General features: G+C 37.5%; 2 protein-coding genes across 2 annotated transcripts; both read left to right on the top strand.

The window, feature by feature from the left end:
• The first annotated feature begins 1,853 nt into the window (after nt 1-1,853).
• Nucleotides 1,854-6,614, top strand: LOC146665220 (interferon-induced transmembrane protein 5-like). Its single transcript, XM_085411103.1, has 2 exons — nt 1,854-2,168; nt 3,847-6,614. The coding sequence occupies exons 1-2, from the start codon at nt 1,962-1,964 to the stop codon at nt 4,066-4,068; spliced, it is 429 nt and encodes a 142-aa protein (XP_085267229.1). The 5' UTR covers nt 1,854-1,961; the 3' UTR covers nt 4,069-6,614.
• Nucleotides 6,615-9,737: 3,123 nt separating this feature from the next.
• Nucleotides 9,738-17,675, top strand: LOC146665219 (uncharacterized). Its single transcript, XM_085412771.1, has 11 exons — nt 9,738-9,899; nt 12,463-12,611; nt 12,797-12,985; nt 13,747-13,808; nt 14,048-14,101; nt 14,223-14,321; nt 14,474-14,609; nt 14,885-15,003; nt 15,493-15,588; nt 15,781-15,891; nt 17,011-17,675. The coding sequence occupies exons 1-11, from the start codon at nt 9,892-9,894 to the stop codon at nt 17,074-17,076; spliced, it is 1,089 nt and encodes a 362-aa protein (XP_085268897.1). The 5' UTR covers nt 9,738-9,891; the 3' UTR covers nt 17,077-17,675.
• Nucleotides 17,676-18,087: the final 412 nt, after the last annotated feature.

Below are 18,087 nucleotides of genomic sequence, written 5' to 3'. Positions count from 1 at the left end.
TACAAGAGATATACAAGCTATCAGGAAGAGACTTTTTTAGATACCTGCCAGACTCTGTCAGGAAATATACAGGTCTTTGAGAGTCTCAACATTTCCGGTCTTGATAAGTGTCTCCAACTTTCACCTTGTAGTGAGAAATTTATCTCTTGCACCTTTCAGAATTTAATGTTAGTAAACCCTGCAAGCTCATCCTTTATCAAATCTAAATGGGAAGAAGAATTAGGTATCATAATCACAGACACTCAATGGGAAAAAGGTTTGCAGAATATCCATAAATGCTCCTATAATGCAAAACACTTCTTGATTCAGTTTAAAGCTTCATCTACACTTTACTAGAGAAAGGTTAAATAAAATATACCCTGAGGTCTCTCCTATATGTGAGAAATGCTCCGTAGCTGAAGATACATAAGCCACAGTTTTGTTTTTTGTCCCGAGGTTAAAAAATATTGGGCCGACATCTTTGATTCAATGTCTGAAATTCTTCATGTGTAGCTGAACCCTGATCCACTAATAATTATTATGTGCATCTTTGATGATACTGTGGGAATAGACAGTGCAAAGTGATGTTTGATTTCCTATTGTATTATTAACGCAAAGAAACGTTTATTATTATCATAACAATAAATCAGATGCGCGGATGTCGAGCCAGAGCAAACGCACAGTCACCATGGGGACTTCAGCCGAGATCTAGGTTGCATCAGAAGTAGTTGAGTGGCAGATCTAAGTGTTCTAGCAGGAGTATGTGGTTTGAGAAGTTCACTAAGATAACTCGGCGCTAATTTACTAATAGTTTTGAATGTAAGGAGTAATATTTTAAATTGAATACGGTACTTTATGGGCAGCCAATGCAAGCTAGCTAAAACAGGAGTAATAGGGCAAAATTTCCTCGTACCAGTCAAGTGGCGGGCTGCTGCATTTTGGACTGTTTGCAGTCTAAGAAGAAGAGAAGAGGGAAGACCGTAGTACAAGGAGTTACAATAATCCAACCTGGAGGTCACAAAAGCGTGAATAAGCTTCTCCAGGTCCTCATGCGGAACATAATGCCTAGCCTTAGAGATAAGGTGCAGTTGGTGGACGCTAGATCTCACTACTTGGCTCATTGGTCTTTTAAAACATAGTCTGTTGAGTCTGTTTAATTCCCTTTCAAATGTATATAATCCTTGTGTTTATATCAAAATGATTTTCAAAAAAAAAGAAAACAATGAAAAGGACAAGCACTTGATTATAAAGCGTATCCTCTTACCCTGGTTAACCCTATTGTCCAGCATAAATTGGTCAGTGGCCATCTACTGTGGGATCTTCAATGTATGCAACTGTTACAATTTGTTACAAATATTACAATTTGTTTGGCTTCAGCTTAAAAAATAATGTTCAGGTTGGGTAATTTACTTTATTTTATGTAAGAAACTGTGACCGTTCACATGAAAACCAAATGAAATGAACTGAACTAATAGTTCTTATATGTTTTAGAAATGTGTCCTGTTGGTTGTGTTAACCCACTCTGTTCCCACCAAGATACAGATGCCTGCCTCAAGACCTCTGGCAGACTCTTCATCAGACATATCAAGGCTTTTCAACATCATTCAAATGGCCTTCACCTTCACCCAAATCACCACGCACCACCTTCAAATCTCTAGGAAAATTATTGTTTGGATACTTTTCTCAGCTACAGTTTATATATTTGGTCTTTCTCTCAGAGAACTGTTTCCCTGTCTTCTTCTCTCTATCTCTATTTCAGTCTCACAGGCTTGACCACATAATGACAGACCTGCAGTGCATTAAAGGACCCTGCCCATGGATGCTCTCCCTGCCACCTCCCTCTTTATGGGCCTTTTTAAGCCTCTCGCATAGAGGGGTGGGGGGAGTACTCTCAAGACGAGGACCAAGCATCTGGAAGGATAACAAGCTCACAAAGTTGTCTATCCACTTACAGCTAGGATTCCCCTCTCTGAACGCTAACAATGGACAACCATTCCTACAACTTCCCTTCCGACTGCACCCCTCTTACCAACTGCAAATCTGCTCGCAAGCCTGTTGGATCCACTGTAGTGAACATGGGGAACACTGGCAAGAATCCTCCCCGAGACTATCTAGTCTGGTCGCTGTGCAACACCTTGTATGTTAACTTCTGCTGCCTGGGTTTCATGGCGCTTATCTACTCCATCAAGGTGAGGCCTTGTGCTCTTTTTCTTTCTTTGCTTTTGAAAATGTTTTATAATCAATTTACAGACATCTAACAAAGAAGGGTCTACATTGTTAACTCAGTCCCAATTAAAACAAATCTTTCTATTAATGTATTTATTTTTAAATAAAGTAGCCTTCATTGTTGTCTCCAGTTATTTAAACTCTTTATTAAAACATTTTGAAAACAACAAAGGCAGAAACACTTGGATACACTTGATGAAAAAAAATGGAAGAATTTCTATGCAGTGTAATACTAGACTTTTGTCAGTCTTGAACAGCTTAATGCTAACAAGAACACTGTGTTACTATAATTGCCTCAGCCTTCTGCAATGAAACTTGGCAGCAAAAGCAAAAGTTGTGCAAAGTTGGCAAGGATACTTATGAAACAATGGGCAAAAGTCAAGCACCAATGAGTGGCTGCACCTACAATAACATTTCTAAAAGAAGCAGCGGGAACCAGCAATTACATTTTTGACAAAAAGAAGAAAATTGTTTTCTTTTAACCATGTGTAAGTGAGGGTATAAACTGTAAAAAGAGGGGAAAAAACCCTGCATACCCTATGATTTTTAAGGTGTTAAAAAAAATTCTTATAAAATGAATATGGAAGCATTCTTCATTTAAAAATTGTACATTTTACTTTATTTTTTTTACAGATTTTTTATGTGTAAAAAGCAGAACAACTTCTAGCTTTTCCTCTGTGTAAAAGTTCTGTTGCAAAATCTTTGAGTTTGATTAAACACAGTAAGATTCTGAAGCATGTAAAGACTTATTATTGTCTCTGGTCGAATGTCTCACACAGTAGAAAGCAGGAGCGCCCTTTACCACAGGAATGGAGCTGCAGAGAAACATAAAACAAAACAAAAAACTTAACACATTTTAAAAAGTTAAGAAGTCCTGGAAAATTGCATTTTCAAATCTTGTTTGGAAACATCGCATGACTACCTGGAAATAAAAGTTCCCGAAAATCTCACCACAAAAGGGTGTGTATACCCTTTATTTAATTTTTTTTCTGCATGCACGCGGTGCAGCTCAGAATCACAGGGCCACTGGCTCAGCACTCAGATTAAAGACAGTCACTGGTTCCTTGTCTGGGGAGTTAAAAATGGCATAATTGGTATCTTTCTAATGGGCAAGTACTCATGGGAAATTAGAGAGTTGTATGGAAGGCCCTGGCTGGGTTCTTTCCACAATAAATGGATACACTTAGAAGCTATTCAGTCTGCCCTGGGTCAGCACTGAACCAGATCTGTGGGACAAGCTGTCTATAAACAAAAAGATGATCTGTGTTTTACCTTCTTTATTTACAGTGAATTCATATTATCTTTTTTATGTAGTGCAGATGAAGCTTTAATGTCTCTAGATGTCCCACAAGACTTATGAGACTGAGGAGCAGGGGCGTAATTTCCAGGGGGGGTTATGACCCCCCCCCCCCCCCCCCCCCCAATAATCAGACCCAACCAATATATAAATAGGCTGTTCATTTTCTTTACTCATTTCAGTTATTACCAGCAAAATAGTTGCATGTTTAATCATCTGGGAATTTACCCAGACTTTCAGCACAAAGTTACGTTGATGCTGAGGAGTCTTCATATTTAAATTACCAGTTAAAACTGACTACACCAGATGTCTTAATATGAATTTGTCTTCCTGCATCTTTGCAGGCCAGGGACCAAAAGACTCAGGGCAACCTGCAGCTGGCTCAGGAGTGTTCGGACAAGGCCAAATGGTACAACATCCTGGCAGCCGGCTGGAACCTTCTCATTCCACTCCTGGCCATCGTCCTGCTTGTCCTCCTGCTCGTCCACTTGGGCTCGTCTCAGGGCTCTTTCGACTTCCTTGGAGAAGATGGACTCCAAAACTTCCTGAAACTTTTCAGCTGGTAGATGAAGGCAAGAGATAAGAGTGATATATGAAGAAGGCATTTGATTTAAATCAAGAATATGAAGGCTGACATGAGAATTTATTACACTCCTAACCTAAATGGGAGTCTGGACTTGGGCTGGCCTCTCTACCCCCTAATCAGCGCCAAAATACCATTTTAACTCAAAGGAAATCATGTCAGTGCATTATGAGATGGTCTCAAAAATGCGGAAAAGTAAACTTAAACTTAAAAAAAATAAAAATTAAGAACAAACACATTAAGAAAAAGCATAACAGAAATTTCACACATGGGATCTGAAACACTAATATTAAAATTTCCCCATTTTAATGTCAGCCTTACTAGGATTGGTCAGTAGAGATGTGAAGCTGACCAAAGACTGAATAAGTATTAGTATTGTATTGAGACTGGGAGCTGAATCAAGTTGAGAGACTGAGCAAGCAGCTACTCTGCATCGTTTTTGTTATTTATTGTATTTATGAGTGAATTTGAATGATCTTTTGTCAGGTTAGAGAAAGAGAGAGAGAGGGAGAGAGAGGAATAGCAGAGAGAACAGGGGGCTGTGGAGCTGATGTCTGAATACCACGAGGATGAGAAACCACTTCACAAAAGGACAATCAACATTCATCTTGCATTGACAGTCAAATATATTTTATCTCTCAGCAGGCTTTAAATGTTATTAGTCACGACACACATTTATTTTTTATCACTATTCCTGTGATTTTATAAGTATTTTGAATTTCTCTTGCTGTCTTATAAATGAGTTAAATAAACCAGTTACTGTTAACACTTTTAGCACAAAACTTTTATTCTTTTGTTTAAAAAAACTTTTGCTCAATTCATCAAAGATCTACAAATGCTTTTCAGGTCTTTCAGGAACATAGAGGCAAAGAGGCGCTCCATTATATTGCGGTTTTGCACCTACACCCAACTTTAAAGGTATCATTTTGGGCCTCATATGTAAGCCTGTAGGGTGGTTCTAAGGCAACGGGAAAAGCATGGTTGTTTTCATAGCAGCTGTGAGCCTGCTGTTTTGCCAATTATATACAGCACATCCTATTTCTGGAAGCTGCACAAATGTGCCCTGCAGTTTTGAGGCAGTGCCGACCACTACAGAGGAGTCAGCACCAATGTGGAGGCCTGCAGTGAAGGGGCAACATGGCTCATTTCCACTCAATCTGCTCTTTGCTCAGGCATTATTACAGACTGAATGGGTGTTGCTCCCTGTTTAGCACTCTGAGACTTCAGAGTCAACATGTTTTTGTTAGTTTACTCGTCTACTGCAGATGGACTCATTAGAACAGCCTTAAAACACCAGTTTTAAACAAATTATTACTTGTTCTAATAATTGGTAATATATCTGACAACATTCTTTAATTTGTTCTAGCGTTGCTTATATTTTAAGGAGTGAAGATTGTAGATACAGATAGAGCAGTATACCATATGGTTCAATTACATTTTATTTACATAGCATCAAATCACAACATTGGTCACCTTAGGATGCCTTATATTATTAGGTAAAGACCATAGAAAAACAAAGATAACGCCCCAAGAATCAAATGACCTATGACCAAGCACTTGACGACAGTGGGAAAGAAAAATACCTTTTAATAGGAAGAAACCTCCAGCAGACGCTGGCTCAGGGAGGGGCAGCCATCTGCACTGACCAGCTGGGGGTTAGGGGAAGGAGACAGGATAAAAGACACACTGTGGCAGAGAACCAGAGATTAATAACAACTAATGATTAAATGATTGTGGTGTATAAGCACATTAAACACACCCCTCAGCAGCCCTGATCAAGCCCTGACTATAATGACATGCGTTTGCAACAGCTGTCCCAAAATGACTTACCCTTCCAAGTGTTTTCATGTTCAGCTAAGCCCTGGTTACCATGTGCAACCCATAAAAAGAGAAATCATTTAGAAATGTACGCTCCATGTATGTTTTTTTTTTAGCCACACATGCAATGAATCAAACTTGTACTTACATATGTAAAATATACACCCACGAATACCTCATGAGCAAATCAGAAACTAACCTTTCATATAATTCTTCAGAGGCTCTGTTTGCCCTCCTGCAACTCATTTCCACTCTTTGATGATTTGGGTGTCCTGCTCCTACTAACCTCCCACCTTCTGGACTCCCATCACATTAGCAGCTTTTCCTTTGCTAGCAACTTTATTTATACACACCCAAATCACAGCCTGTAGCTTCCAACTTTCTATTTTCCTCTTGTGGTCTGAGAGAAATGCTTACAGATGTCTGACCCATGGAGAATTACAGGATAGGAGGCGGCACTGCATAGGGAGGTGGTGCTAACTTCTCCATACTCTTTCTCGAGTCGCAGCTGAGGCCTGTGGGAGTAAAGACATGCAGGAGGACTGCTTAAACTCGTGCTATCAAGTCAGTCAGGAGACGGAAAAACTTCTTAGCAATGAACTTCAGTTGTTTTTTTTTTATAGTTGTGTGAAGGTAACTCACACAGTACGAATTTCATTGCTCAGTGTAACCAATGTATTTTGTGGTGTATATGACAATAAACTTCTTGAATCTTGAATCTCTAACATTTACACTAACCTAAACTCAATCATTAGTTTTCCAATATTGGTTTGTTAGTGTTTTATGTCAAAACCAAACCATAAAGCTACCGGTTTATGGCACTGTAACAAAAGTACTTTTACTCAAATTACAACAAGATAAACAACTAAACACTTTTTCAAGACATTTTCTATGAATTAATAAAAACCGTATCATTACTGGACAGTCTTGGCCAATGAACTATCAAATAGTTGAGAGTTGATATCTGCTATCAACTTTTTGCTGTAATTTTACACATTTATATTTTTATTTAGGACACAGACATATTTCTTTGCAACAGCAGCTTTTTCTGTCACGGAGAAAAACTGACACATAGTCTTAAAATTATTATTCTTTTTCATACATAAAGATACATTATTACATTGCCACCTGAAGCAAACATTTTCTGGTTCAACATCTGGGCTACAAGGGTACTAACCAGGTGTAGAAATTGTGAAGATGCTGTGCTTTTGTGTTGTATTTAGTCTCACTCTGGCTTATCACTTATTTGAGTCTAACCAAAATTGGTGTTCTACAATGTGCTCCAAGATGTATATGATTATGAATATGATTTCTACACATGACACTGTGGAGAAAAATGTGCTTCAAGTCATTCATAAAGGGTCACATAGTTTCAATGATGTCAGCATTGTCTGTAGGACATGTATCAACGTCACAGCAATCAGGAGTGGTTTATGGAATCCATCGCTGGAGTACAATGACTCAAAATTTTCCTACAATATAGTACGGTTGCTACGGTACAATCCTCAAAAGTCCAGTACTGGTCATTACAATTCATCATTTACACAGAAGTCAAACTGATTCCCAGATCATTTCTTCTTGTAGCACGGTCCAGGTTTTAAGAGCAAGTAAAGACTAAATTTTGTTTCGTAACACTCGATAAGCTTTCTTGCCACACCACAGCTACATGTTTTCCCTTTTATGGATAGCCTAGATAGCTGGGCTGTTGTTGTATTGAAGCAGGACAATGGTCATGTTGTTTTGAACAGTGTTTACATTAAACTGCAGCGCTACAGGAGGGTTAAATATCTCATTGTCTCCTTATTAGCACCAGAATGACCTAACTGAAGTGTAGCACTACGAACATTTACACATAGGGCCAGAATGTAGGTTTGCAAGAGCGGTTTATGCCTAGGAACAGCTCCTTTTGGTGAGTTGATCCAGCAGAAACAGAAGCGTAATGTGAAAAGCTAATTTCTCTTGTGGGTTGGCTCAAATATAATTCATGTTAGGTTAATGTGCTAAAAACAAGCAAAAATTATAGCAACTTTTGGTAAGTTACTTGTACAGGATCACTATGGTCTAAGATACATCATGTCTTCTTTGCTTATTTTCTTTGTAAATATCCATCCATCTCTCTCTCTCTCTCTCTCTCTCTCTCTCTCTCTCTCTCTCTCTATATATATATATATATATATATATATATATATATATATATATATATATATATATATATATATATATATATATATATATATATATATATATATATATATATGTATATAAAGTTGTATGTATGTATGTATATAGATTTAAAGTTGTTTGCTGCAGCATATTCTATGTTTCTGCATCCCAGCATTCAGTGATTGCCTGACCCCTTGTGGACAGAAAGCTTTCAAAGAAAGAGACTGGCATCTAATTCACTGATGCAAGACATTCCTTGGCCTTTTCAAAATAAAAATTTAAAATATAAGAAAAACCTTGGTTTACATCACATCACTGTGAGAGGAAAAAGACTAAAGGTTTATTCATTAACTATGAAGAGATATAATCTATTATCCATATGAAATGTTTCCAAGCAGCTTTCATACATCTATCAAAAAAGTCTCATTAGCTCAAAGAAGTATTCAAGATTATGTCTCTGTTTTGTAATTCTGTTTCAACTTCAGCTGGTTCACTCATTCTCAGTCTAGACCTTGATATGTTTGGAGGAAGTCAGGGGAGAGGTACAGCAGTGAGTGTCTACAGCCATCTGTAAGACAGGGTGGAGGCTCTGTCATAGTTTGGGGCTCCATTTGTTGTTGTTGTTGTTTGTTGTTGCTGTTGTTGGGGGAAACCTCTCAAAACTTGCTTATTAGTCAAAGTGATTCCGACATCATCTGTTCTTGCGAAGTAAAGACAATATTTTGCAATATCTGGCACTCAATAAGGGCTCTTCCTGGACCTGATCACACCTTGGCCTAAAGCGGATCACATTTTTCTAAGAAACTGTGGCTGAATAAAAAGGACATGACTATAAATAAAGCTTTATTCACGGGTTTTAAGTAAACATTTTCATTCCATGCTTTTTTTCCTGCATGTACCATCAGCATTAAGATGCATTTATTTAAAAGGTAATGATTTTTTTTTTGCACTTTTGCTCTTGAAAAGCACCCTGTGTATGAAAGCATTGCGAAAAATAACGAACTGACCCGCAATATTTCCTGTTAAATAGCAATATATGTTGTTTTATTATTTAAATAAGTTGTATAAAGATTACATTTTTCTTTAAGACCGTGATTGGGGAGTTGCTGGTGCAGGACAGCAGTTTTCAGCGGTACCGGGTGGGTGCAGTGTAGTCAAAGTTGTGATCCTCCGCTCTCGATTAAGATTATGAAAAATGCATCAGAGAGAAATTTCTCAGTCTTCCCGCAAATGTAAAAGGAGTTGCTGAGGTATAATGATGCAGCTCTTAAGGGCTTTTCTTGTCCATTCTTAACCTGTGTATTACCAGCAATTGTGTTTTTAAGCAGAAAAATTATGTGTATACCTACATGTCTGTATAAGCTCTGTATTAGGGACGCAAGGTGCGACGTTTACGAGGTGGTCTTTGAGACAGAAATCAGAAAGTAGAGCGCGATTAAAACAGCAGGAAAACGGAAAGCGCCAGGTGTGCCAAAAAGTGATTCCACTCTGCTGCCCTCTTTGGCCAGATCTCTCTTGAAAAATACATTTTATTGCCAATGACACTTATTTGCCAAACTCATTGACTTGTACTTGTGATCAGAATGTGCTTTCTGGGTTAAATTGACACGATATAATGGAAATACCGAAAGCAGCAGGTTCACGACCTTGCCAAATCACAAAGCTTCTCCCCGGGCAGAGACACCTGACAGATAGTTTTGACACACGGGGCGTTTCCTAACATTGAGGCACTTGAAGAGGAAAGTTGCCAGGTCATCGGATTTACCCCCAACACATCTGATCCAGGATCGACAGACCATCATAGTGAAAGGACAGCAAAGTCAGCATGAACAGGTAGGAGCGTGGTTAGAAGTGTGGTCAAAGGACACCTGTAGATTCAGTCAATGAATTAAAAACCTGTGCGCCAAGACGAGTTAGCAACTCATCCAAGAGTTTTTTCATTGTGATTAACATAATCGCAAGACTTGCGACAAAAAGTGCTTTTGTGATGCAGTAGCTTATTATTTATTATGTGTAAAGACGTTTACCTCTACCGTGTTTTAGTATTTCTATCGTCTCCATCTTTATTAATATTCTACCATCTCACTACATTTCGTAATTGCTAGATTTTAGAGAAAAAACCGTAAACGTCAGCTTACAGCGGTGCTGTGCCATCCTACATTTTTTGGTGTCGAGCCACCAAATCATTAGCATTTGTCCATTACTGGTAATACCGATACTTTTAACCTATAAAGCTAATGTAGGGAAGAGCAGTGTGCTACGACTTCATTTGATGAATCATAAATAATGTGCGAATTCTGAACACATTTTAATGACCCCTAAATTACTGTGAGTTTTACTTTCCACAATAATTAGTTAATACAACAAAACACACCTTTCAACATTTCATGTTTTTTGAAACTGAAAAGCTGAAAGGCATTTTTCATTTCCAATACTACTACTACTACTAATGATAATAATGATAATAATGATAATATCATAATTATTTAACTGGCTGGCAACCTGGAAACGCAGTATTGATACTATTGTGCTAGAACCTAAGCAATACCAATACCAGCATTGGTATCAATACTATCAATATTTGAATTGTCCATGCACCTCTAGTTTTGAGTGCAATGCCCAAAATCTGGCCAAAAATAAAGAATGGTAAATTGCTCCTTACATCAAAGTAATAATAATGCATTAAATAACAATAATGACATTATACACAATTATGTTAAACTTTCATTAACTTGTCTTACTTTTATTGTTTTTTTTCTTTTGGGTAATTCTTGGAATGTGAAAATATCTTGCTGGAAATTAATTTTACAAAAGAAAAGGAAATGTTTTTTTGTTTTGTTTTTTATCACAAATAGTCTCAGGGTAAATTATTTCTATGTCTATTTTTATTGATTCTGAAAGAAGCAAAAAGGAGGATGAGAATGACGACAGGATGAAAAGCATTACATTTTCACCATTAAACACTCAGAACGTATCATTAGTTGTTCAAACTTGTTTTATTACAGGAAGGAAAGAAAGGTTTGATAACCAACTGATAACCACTAATCATGATACACATCATGACTGACTGGGCTTTTAGGTTTTGTCAAGCCAGTTAATGTAAGAAAGCCAGGCCATGTTGAAGTTCACAATATACTCCTCAGGTGTTCTCTTGAAGGCAGTCCTACCACAAGTATATCATCAGTGTGGTTACAGGTTTTGCAATCACTTCAAAAATGGAAATTTGAATTAGCACAGGGCAGGAAACAAATCCCCATGGTGGAACTGTTGTGTAGAGTATGGGGGAGCTTTGCAGTTTACTTTATTTATGTCCTGTTCTTGATTCCAGTCTTTGAATGAGAGCTAGACCATCAGGCAGAAAACTCCTGTGGTAGTTTAACTGACTGCCATGGTCATGTGCACTGATTTTTAATTAGATGCAGTGAGCCAAAACAATTATTTACGCAGGGCTCAAAGGTGAACACAAAATATGTATGATGTAATCAGCTCAGCTCACACAGATGCAGATGTGTTACACAGAAACATTTAATTAAGCTCATCAAGGAGACAATTGTAATACAACTAGACAGGCTGACAGCCTAGTCATGTGTGTTACACATTCATATCCACGTGTCAAAAGTGAAAGAACAAAGAAGGTATGCTAGCTATGCTTTCCAAATAAACAACTTCTGGTGCTAATAAAATGAAAATGAATGAACCTGTAGTAAAAAATACATACAATAATAGATGTTAGGTGTGTTTTATTTTGTCCTATTTGGCATTTAGTTGTAATTACACAGGCAGCAGGGCAAGCCCAACCACTTTCAGATGCTCCAGTGTGGTGATGAGCCACTGGATGTAGTGCATGGACAAACCAGGTAAAGAAAATATGATACACCCAAGCCTTGTGAAAATAAATAATAAATAAATGTTTTTATGGTTAAGTATTGATAAGATTTGCAGAGTGTGGTGTGTGAACTTTTTGTGGCTTTCTAAATGTCTGTCTTTCACTGCACAAAAGTGACACAGCATTTAATACACTTATATAAATGAAGTACCACTGCACCATTCTAATAAAATTAGCTAGCCACCCCTTTCATCCAAATATACTCAGGTCAAGAAGCCAAGATGGTGATGGTTATTTAACCTTACAAAATAAAAGCAATACATTTCATATAATTATATGATATAATTCAAATTTTTAGGTAAGATAAACTGCAATTTAAGGAAAATCAGCAGTTCATGTTAGAGTAAATAACTGGACTGTCGACCGTTGAATTTGATATGACTGATAAAAAAGTAATATGTGTAATGTGTTTTTAGTACATGCAATATCTAAACAAGCAGTATGATCACATCATCATCTTTACTCTACTTTTTCAAATGTTTCTTATTAAATATCACGTTCCCCATGCAGATGTTTGATCAGCGAGGTGGAGGTCAAAGGCTTCATTGAGAGGTGCATGACAGCAGTGGGTACCAAGCAGCATCATGCTCGCAGTCTAGCTGAAGTGTTGGTGGAAGGAGACCACAGGGGCCACTACAGCCATGGACTCAACAGGATGGGTCAGCCTCCTTCAAAACTGTGTTTTCATCATTGTTGCTTCATTGTTTGATCCTCACTGTACATATCATTGTGTCTTATTTGCACAAAAACTAAGCATCTTTCCTCACTGATGCTGGAGACATCAGCAGTAATTTTAAATTTAAGTCTGTGTGTCGTTTATGTGTACTCACTATATTTTTAACAGACATGTATGTGAAGGACATTCAAACTGGCATCTGTGCCAAGGATGGTGAGCCAGTGGTAGAAAAGGAGAGTGAAGCGACAGCACTGGTGGATGGGAAGAATCTCTTAGGCCCGGTGGTGGGAAACTTTTGTATGAATCTGGCCATAAAAAAGGCCAACGACGTTGGCATTGGCTGGGTGGTGGCACACAGTGAGTCCCATTTCAAGGAAATGTTATAGTGGCGACACAGTTAAACAGGTTTCCAGATCATTTATTATTGAACTGTTTGCATTTTACTTCCAGTAAGAACCAAAATATAGTGCACTATGTTAGACATAACTGGTCTTATACTAAACAAGCAATATATGTCTGTCATTTGTTGCCCTGTTTAAAAACCTGTTCATTTTACATAGATATTTACTAAAGTATTTGATTATACAAAATCTTGCCTTTATAAGTGCATGATTCCTGTTCAGCAACTAGTTGACTGTTTGGTTTGTTTAACACTCAGTGAGGTATATAAGACTCAGTTAGACTTTATTAACCCTCTGAAGTCATAAGTCACTATTGGTAATAATAACCCTACCCTTAACTTCTATTTTGGAGAAATAAATCTTTAAGTAGTTTTTAAGAGTGTAAATTAGAATTATTGCTTTCCTTGTTGCCTGACTGCCAAAACTTAAGATAACAATTAAAAACAACAAAGAAACCTACATAATTAGATTGCACAGGGTTTGATTAGGATTGGGGCCCATGATGATTTAGCTCTTAGAGGTTTAAGAAACTTTCATTTAAGGGGAACAAGTGCTCTGATCTCATCAATAAAATCTTGAGTTTTTAAATATAATTATTATATTTCAACACTTATTTATAGTGGAGAGATAGTTCTCAAATCTGACGACTAAAACAATGACAGTGCATTACCACTGCTGTTCAGCTATTAAATTTATATGTGACCTTTTTCTTTTTAGACTCCAACCATTATGGCATTGCTGGATACTATGCAATGCAGGCGCTGAAAGAAAACATGATTGTGAGTGAAATGTTTGTCTGTTGATCTTTTTTCCCCCTTTTCAGTTGATTTTTTCCCCCAGAAAGAATACATTTTTCAATTATAGGCCCAGATTTAGTATGTTTTAGTATAGCTTTGTATTTCCTTCCAGGATGATAGATGTCAATGACTTTGTTTCTCAGCTGCTTCTTTAGATCATAGCATGATCAGTTGCTTTTGCTTTTTGTTTAACTTTCTAAGAAAAAATCTAAACTCCACAGGGGATGTCATTTACCAACACATCACCACTGGTGGTTCCCACACGTGCTAAAGAGGTATATGTATTAACTATTTTAGAAAAGAATCCATAGTTAATGCAATATACGACATTTTAATTAAGATATTTATGAATTTGATCATAAAATCTTCATTATTCAAACTCTGTGAACTCTGCAGTGTACTTTGGGCACCAACCCCATCAGTGTTGCGGCTCCTGCTAAAGATGGAGACAGCTTTGTTTTAGACATGGCCACTTCAGCAGTAGCCATTGGAAAGGTAAGATCAACATCTCTACTGCTGCATATTTGTTTATTGCACATGTAAGCTGCTAACAAATTAAATGCAAGCGAGCAGTGATTGACCACTGAAACAACAACATTTTTAATGTGGAAACATTCTTCTCTTGTACTGTATATAAATGTGCATAGGTGGAGCTTCATGAGCGGCGTGGAGACCCCATTCCTGAGGGCTGGGGCTGTGACCCTCTGGGAAAAATTACAACAGACCCCAAGAGAGTGCTGACTGGAGGAGGACTGGTGCCTGTTGGTGGCAGTGAAGCCACAGGTCAGAAGCAACAGATCTTGTCAAGAATGTTTTCATTCTTCATGTGTGAAATATGTATTTGTTTGCTTGCTTTTTTAAGTCTATATAATTGAACCACAATCCTAACTGGCTGATTTGTGCTTCATCTATACCAAGATACACAGATCTGAGAAACTCATATAGGAGATTAATTGGAAACCAGTTATCAGAACTGGTGGAATTACATGCCATTGATGGCTAGGATCAGTATAATACATTTATTCCATGCATATGTTTTTCTGTGTTTTTATCTTCAGGAGGGTACAAAGGCTATGGTCTGGGAATGATGGTGGAGGTGTTCTGTGGCATCTTGGCTGGTGCCCAGTACAGCAAATACATCCGCACTTGGAAAGTAACAGACCGTGTTGCAAACCTGGTACATCTTGTTTTGCCTAGTTGTGAAATACAAAGGACACACTGGTTCTATTTTAACATGTCCCTGATGTAACTTGTGACAAAACTGATAACAAAGTGTTCTAAAAGTCATGTTGTTGTTTTATCTGTGAAATGAAACAGACTGAGAAACAAGTTGAAACTGTTGTATCACCTTTTTATTAAGAATAATTCAAACACCCCCCCTTGCTCCCACAGCAATGATAAAATACAGTTTTTGAGTAGCTAGAATAGATAATACACTGCAGATAATGTGGTGCTGATTATTAGATCTGGGGCAAAGTTCATAAAGTAATCAGCCATCATGTACCAGCAGAAGAGAAATCAGCATGACACAAGTCTGAAGTGTTTGACTGCTGTTATCTAAAACAGAGGCCCAGCTAGTGACTCTGATATAGGTCATCTGACGTCAAGGCTCTGTTTGATGTTCATGTTTGATGAGCTCACAGTGTCACCTGTTTCGTATTTTCAGGGTCAGTGTTTTGTGGCAATCAATCCAGAGAACTTTGCTCCCGGGTTCAGTGACAGGATGTCAGATCTGCTGTCCATCCATAGAAACCTGAATCCTGTGAGTTGATCCCAGTGATGGAATATTAAATGCTAAAAAAGATTAATCAAAAATGCAGTTGATATCCAGTAGTTACAGTTTCTTTGTTTTATGAAATCAAGTAGGGACAAACATTTGCAGATTAAAAGTGAATTTATTGCTCTATACTTTCTTTTTTTTCTTTGTTCCTTTTTTGTGGCTTATCTGCTTCAGGCTGACCTAGACACTCCTGTTTTGGCTGCCGGAGATCCAGAGAGGATGAACATGAAGAAATGTGAGGATATGGGTGGGATCCCTTACCACATCAACGTCGTCAAATACATGGTAAAAGCTAAGAAGTGGGGATGTTCTCATGCTAGTCTAAACTGCAGTGGCTAAAGGTTGTCCTTTTTCACATAGAGCTCCCAACATGAAATGCTTTTCTTCAGACCTGTTGCTTTTACTGGAAATACTCCATTTGATTTGAGTGAGAGTGCTTCTTTGGTGGAGCCAGGAAAAAAAAAGTGTTAATTAAATAGCTCCTGCTCTGTTTTCAGTTACACTCACACATTTTGCTCTAGAGAAAAGCTGATAGAGTCCCAGATATTTAACCTCTAGTGTTGCATGAGCTATGTTAAATGGTATTGGTAAATGGACTGGTTCTTATATAGCATTTTTCTACCCAGTCAAAGCAATTTATACAACATGCCTTATTCCCTCATTCAGACTCATTTATACAAGCACTTTTTCCCACACCCAAGTGCTTTCTATCTAACATTCGTATTCAGATGAATGCATCAGAGAGTAACATGGCGTTCAGTATGTTGCCCAAGGTATTTTAGGTATGCTGAACGGAGCAGCCAAGGATCCACCGCCAACCTTCAAATTAGTTGATGACCTGGCATCACATATGAGTAAAGCTGTGACTTATTTGTGAGAAACTGCCCCTCCCTGGGCCATCAAGGTCACACAGCCAAAGTGTGAGTGAGGGATGAAATGCCTGGGAAGGGATTTCAAGCCTGTGTTGCAGGTAACTGATAGCTATTGTCATAGGCTACTGTATTCATTGATTCAAGGTAGATATAGAAATCTAGCCTCTTTTACTCCTCTCAACCAGTCTATCTTCCATGTCCAAAATGAGAACATTTCTAACCAACGTAGAGGTTAAATACTGGGAACTCCCCATCAGCTGTTAGAACTCAAGAAGCCTTTCAGATGAAAGGTGAAATATTTTCAAATCCAGTTCAACTCACATGCTTGAAGACTACCATAACCTGGATGACTGAGAACCTACACAGACTACAGGAAGATTTAGAGGTCCTGTTTTAGCTTGGCATTAACACAAGTTTATGTTTTTAACTAGAAAGTAAATGAGAGTATTTTTACCTAAATACAATCTGACTTTATTTAAAACCTCTTTAAGCATGATGCTAACTTCATTAGCATTTTGTATTTTTCCTGCAGAATGAATGCGCCAAGAAAATCGGTGTCAACCCACTGTTGCCATGTGACAAGATCGTCTCGGGTTAAGTTTATCCAAACAGGATTCTCAGCTGTGGAAATCAGCCACTAATGCTCAACTTGAAGTGCAATTCTGTTAATACACCTTATACATTTTAACAGTAATATTTTATTCATGATTATACATGTGACATGTACTGTTATTTTTTTTTTTTACTTTACTAAAAAAAAAAAAATGATGTTGTTGCAGATGCTTTTGAAGTTTCATCATACGTAAAGACACAGTGCTTTATCATCTACAATTAAATATATCATTCCTTGTTGCTGATGAAAGACAGTACTGTTGCTGCACAGCAATCACAAAAGTATTATACTCACTTCTAATTGAAAATAAGAATTTTCTGCTTCTTTGCTACTGATGTGAAAATTGTATTTTTACTGTGAGATCATCTTAAAAACATAATTCTTTTATTCCCAGATCAATAAATGCCATACTATTTGGAATGTAATGTGTGTTTTTTTATGCATTAATGCAATCCTGTTTTTAATAGACATACTTTAGTGACCTCTTGATCTACCAATAGATGAGGATGTAAGCTTCTCTCACTCAATCTCATCTGTCAGGGTTCATAGCCTAAACAAGTAGTTCAAATAATTCTCGATAACTTTAGTTTATAAATGCATGAAATGCACGAGAACTAGCACAGACATATATCTGATCTTCCAAAAGCCTAAAATTTCATTTTTACTAAATGTCATCAATATTTTTTGTTGCAGTTAAACTCTACTACATTCTAAAACCATGCAAAATTCAGCCATGTCCTTCTTTCAGTTTGAGCTTGTGAAACTGTCAAACGCTTTGGGTTTACATTCTCCTCCAGTTTTTTGCTCATGTAAAAACCTTAAACACTAACACAAAGAATGAGTTGTGTAAAATAATCTCTCAACTTTCGAATCAAATTCAACTCTACTGACTTGAAAATCTGATATCACAACACTAGATGGAGACATAGACTCATTAAGTCCTGGGTCACTATTTGCTAATGCTATAACCTGACAGTTGTATGATATAGTCCAGGG

Source organism: Rhamphochromis longiceps, linkage group LG7 (assembly GCF_057381845.1).
Source record: "Rhamphochromis longiceps isolate RC_006_pf linkage group LG7, R_longiceps_female_GT1.1, whole genome shotgun sequence".
In the NCBI taxonomy this organism is placed as follows: Eukaryota; Metazoa; Chordata; class Actinopteri; order Cichliformes; family Cichlidae; genus Rhamphochromis; species Rhamphochromis longiceps.
Note: the sequence above shows the minus strand (reverse complement) of the source record. Positions and strands in the feature narration are given on the sequence as shown.

Excerpts from the sequence above, each read along its gene's own strand:
- LOC146665220 (XM_085411103.1), top strand. The coding sequence starts at position 1,962 with ATGGACAACCATTCCTACAACTTCCCTTCCGACTGCACCCCTCTTACC. Across the intron at positions 2,169-3,846 it reads CGCTTATCTACTCCATCAAG|GCCAGGGACCAAAAGACTCA; the intron begins GTGAGGCCTTGT and ends GCATCTTTGCAG.
- LOC146665219 (XM_085412771.1), top strand. Across the intron at positions 14,322-14,473 it reads CAGCAGTAGCCATTGGAAAG|GTGGAGCTTCATGAGCGGCG; the intron begins GTAAGATCAACA and ends AAATGTGCATAG. Across the intron at positions 14,610-14,884 it reads TGGTGGCAGTGAAGCCACAG|GAGGGTACAAAGGCTATGGT; the intron begins GTCAGAAGCAAC and ends TTTTATCTTCAG.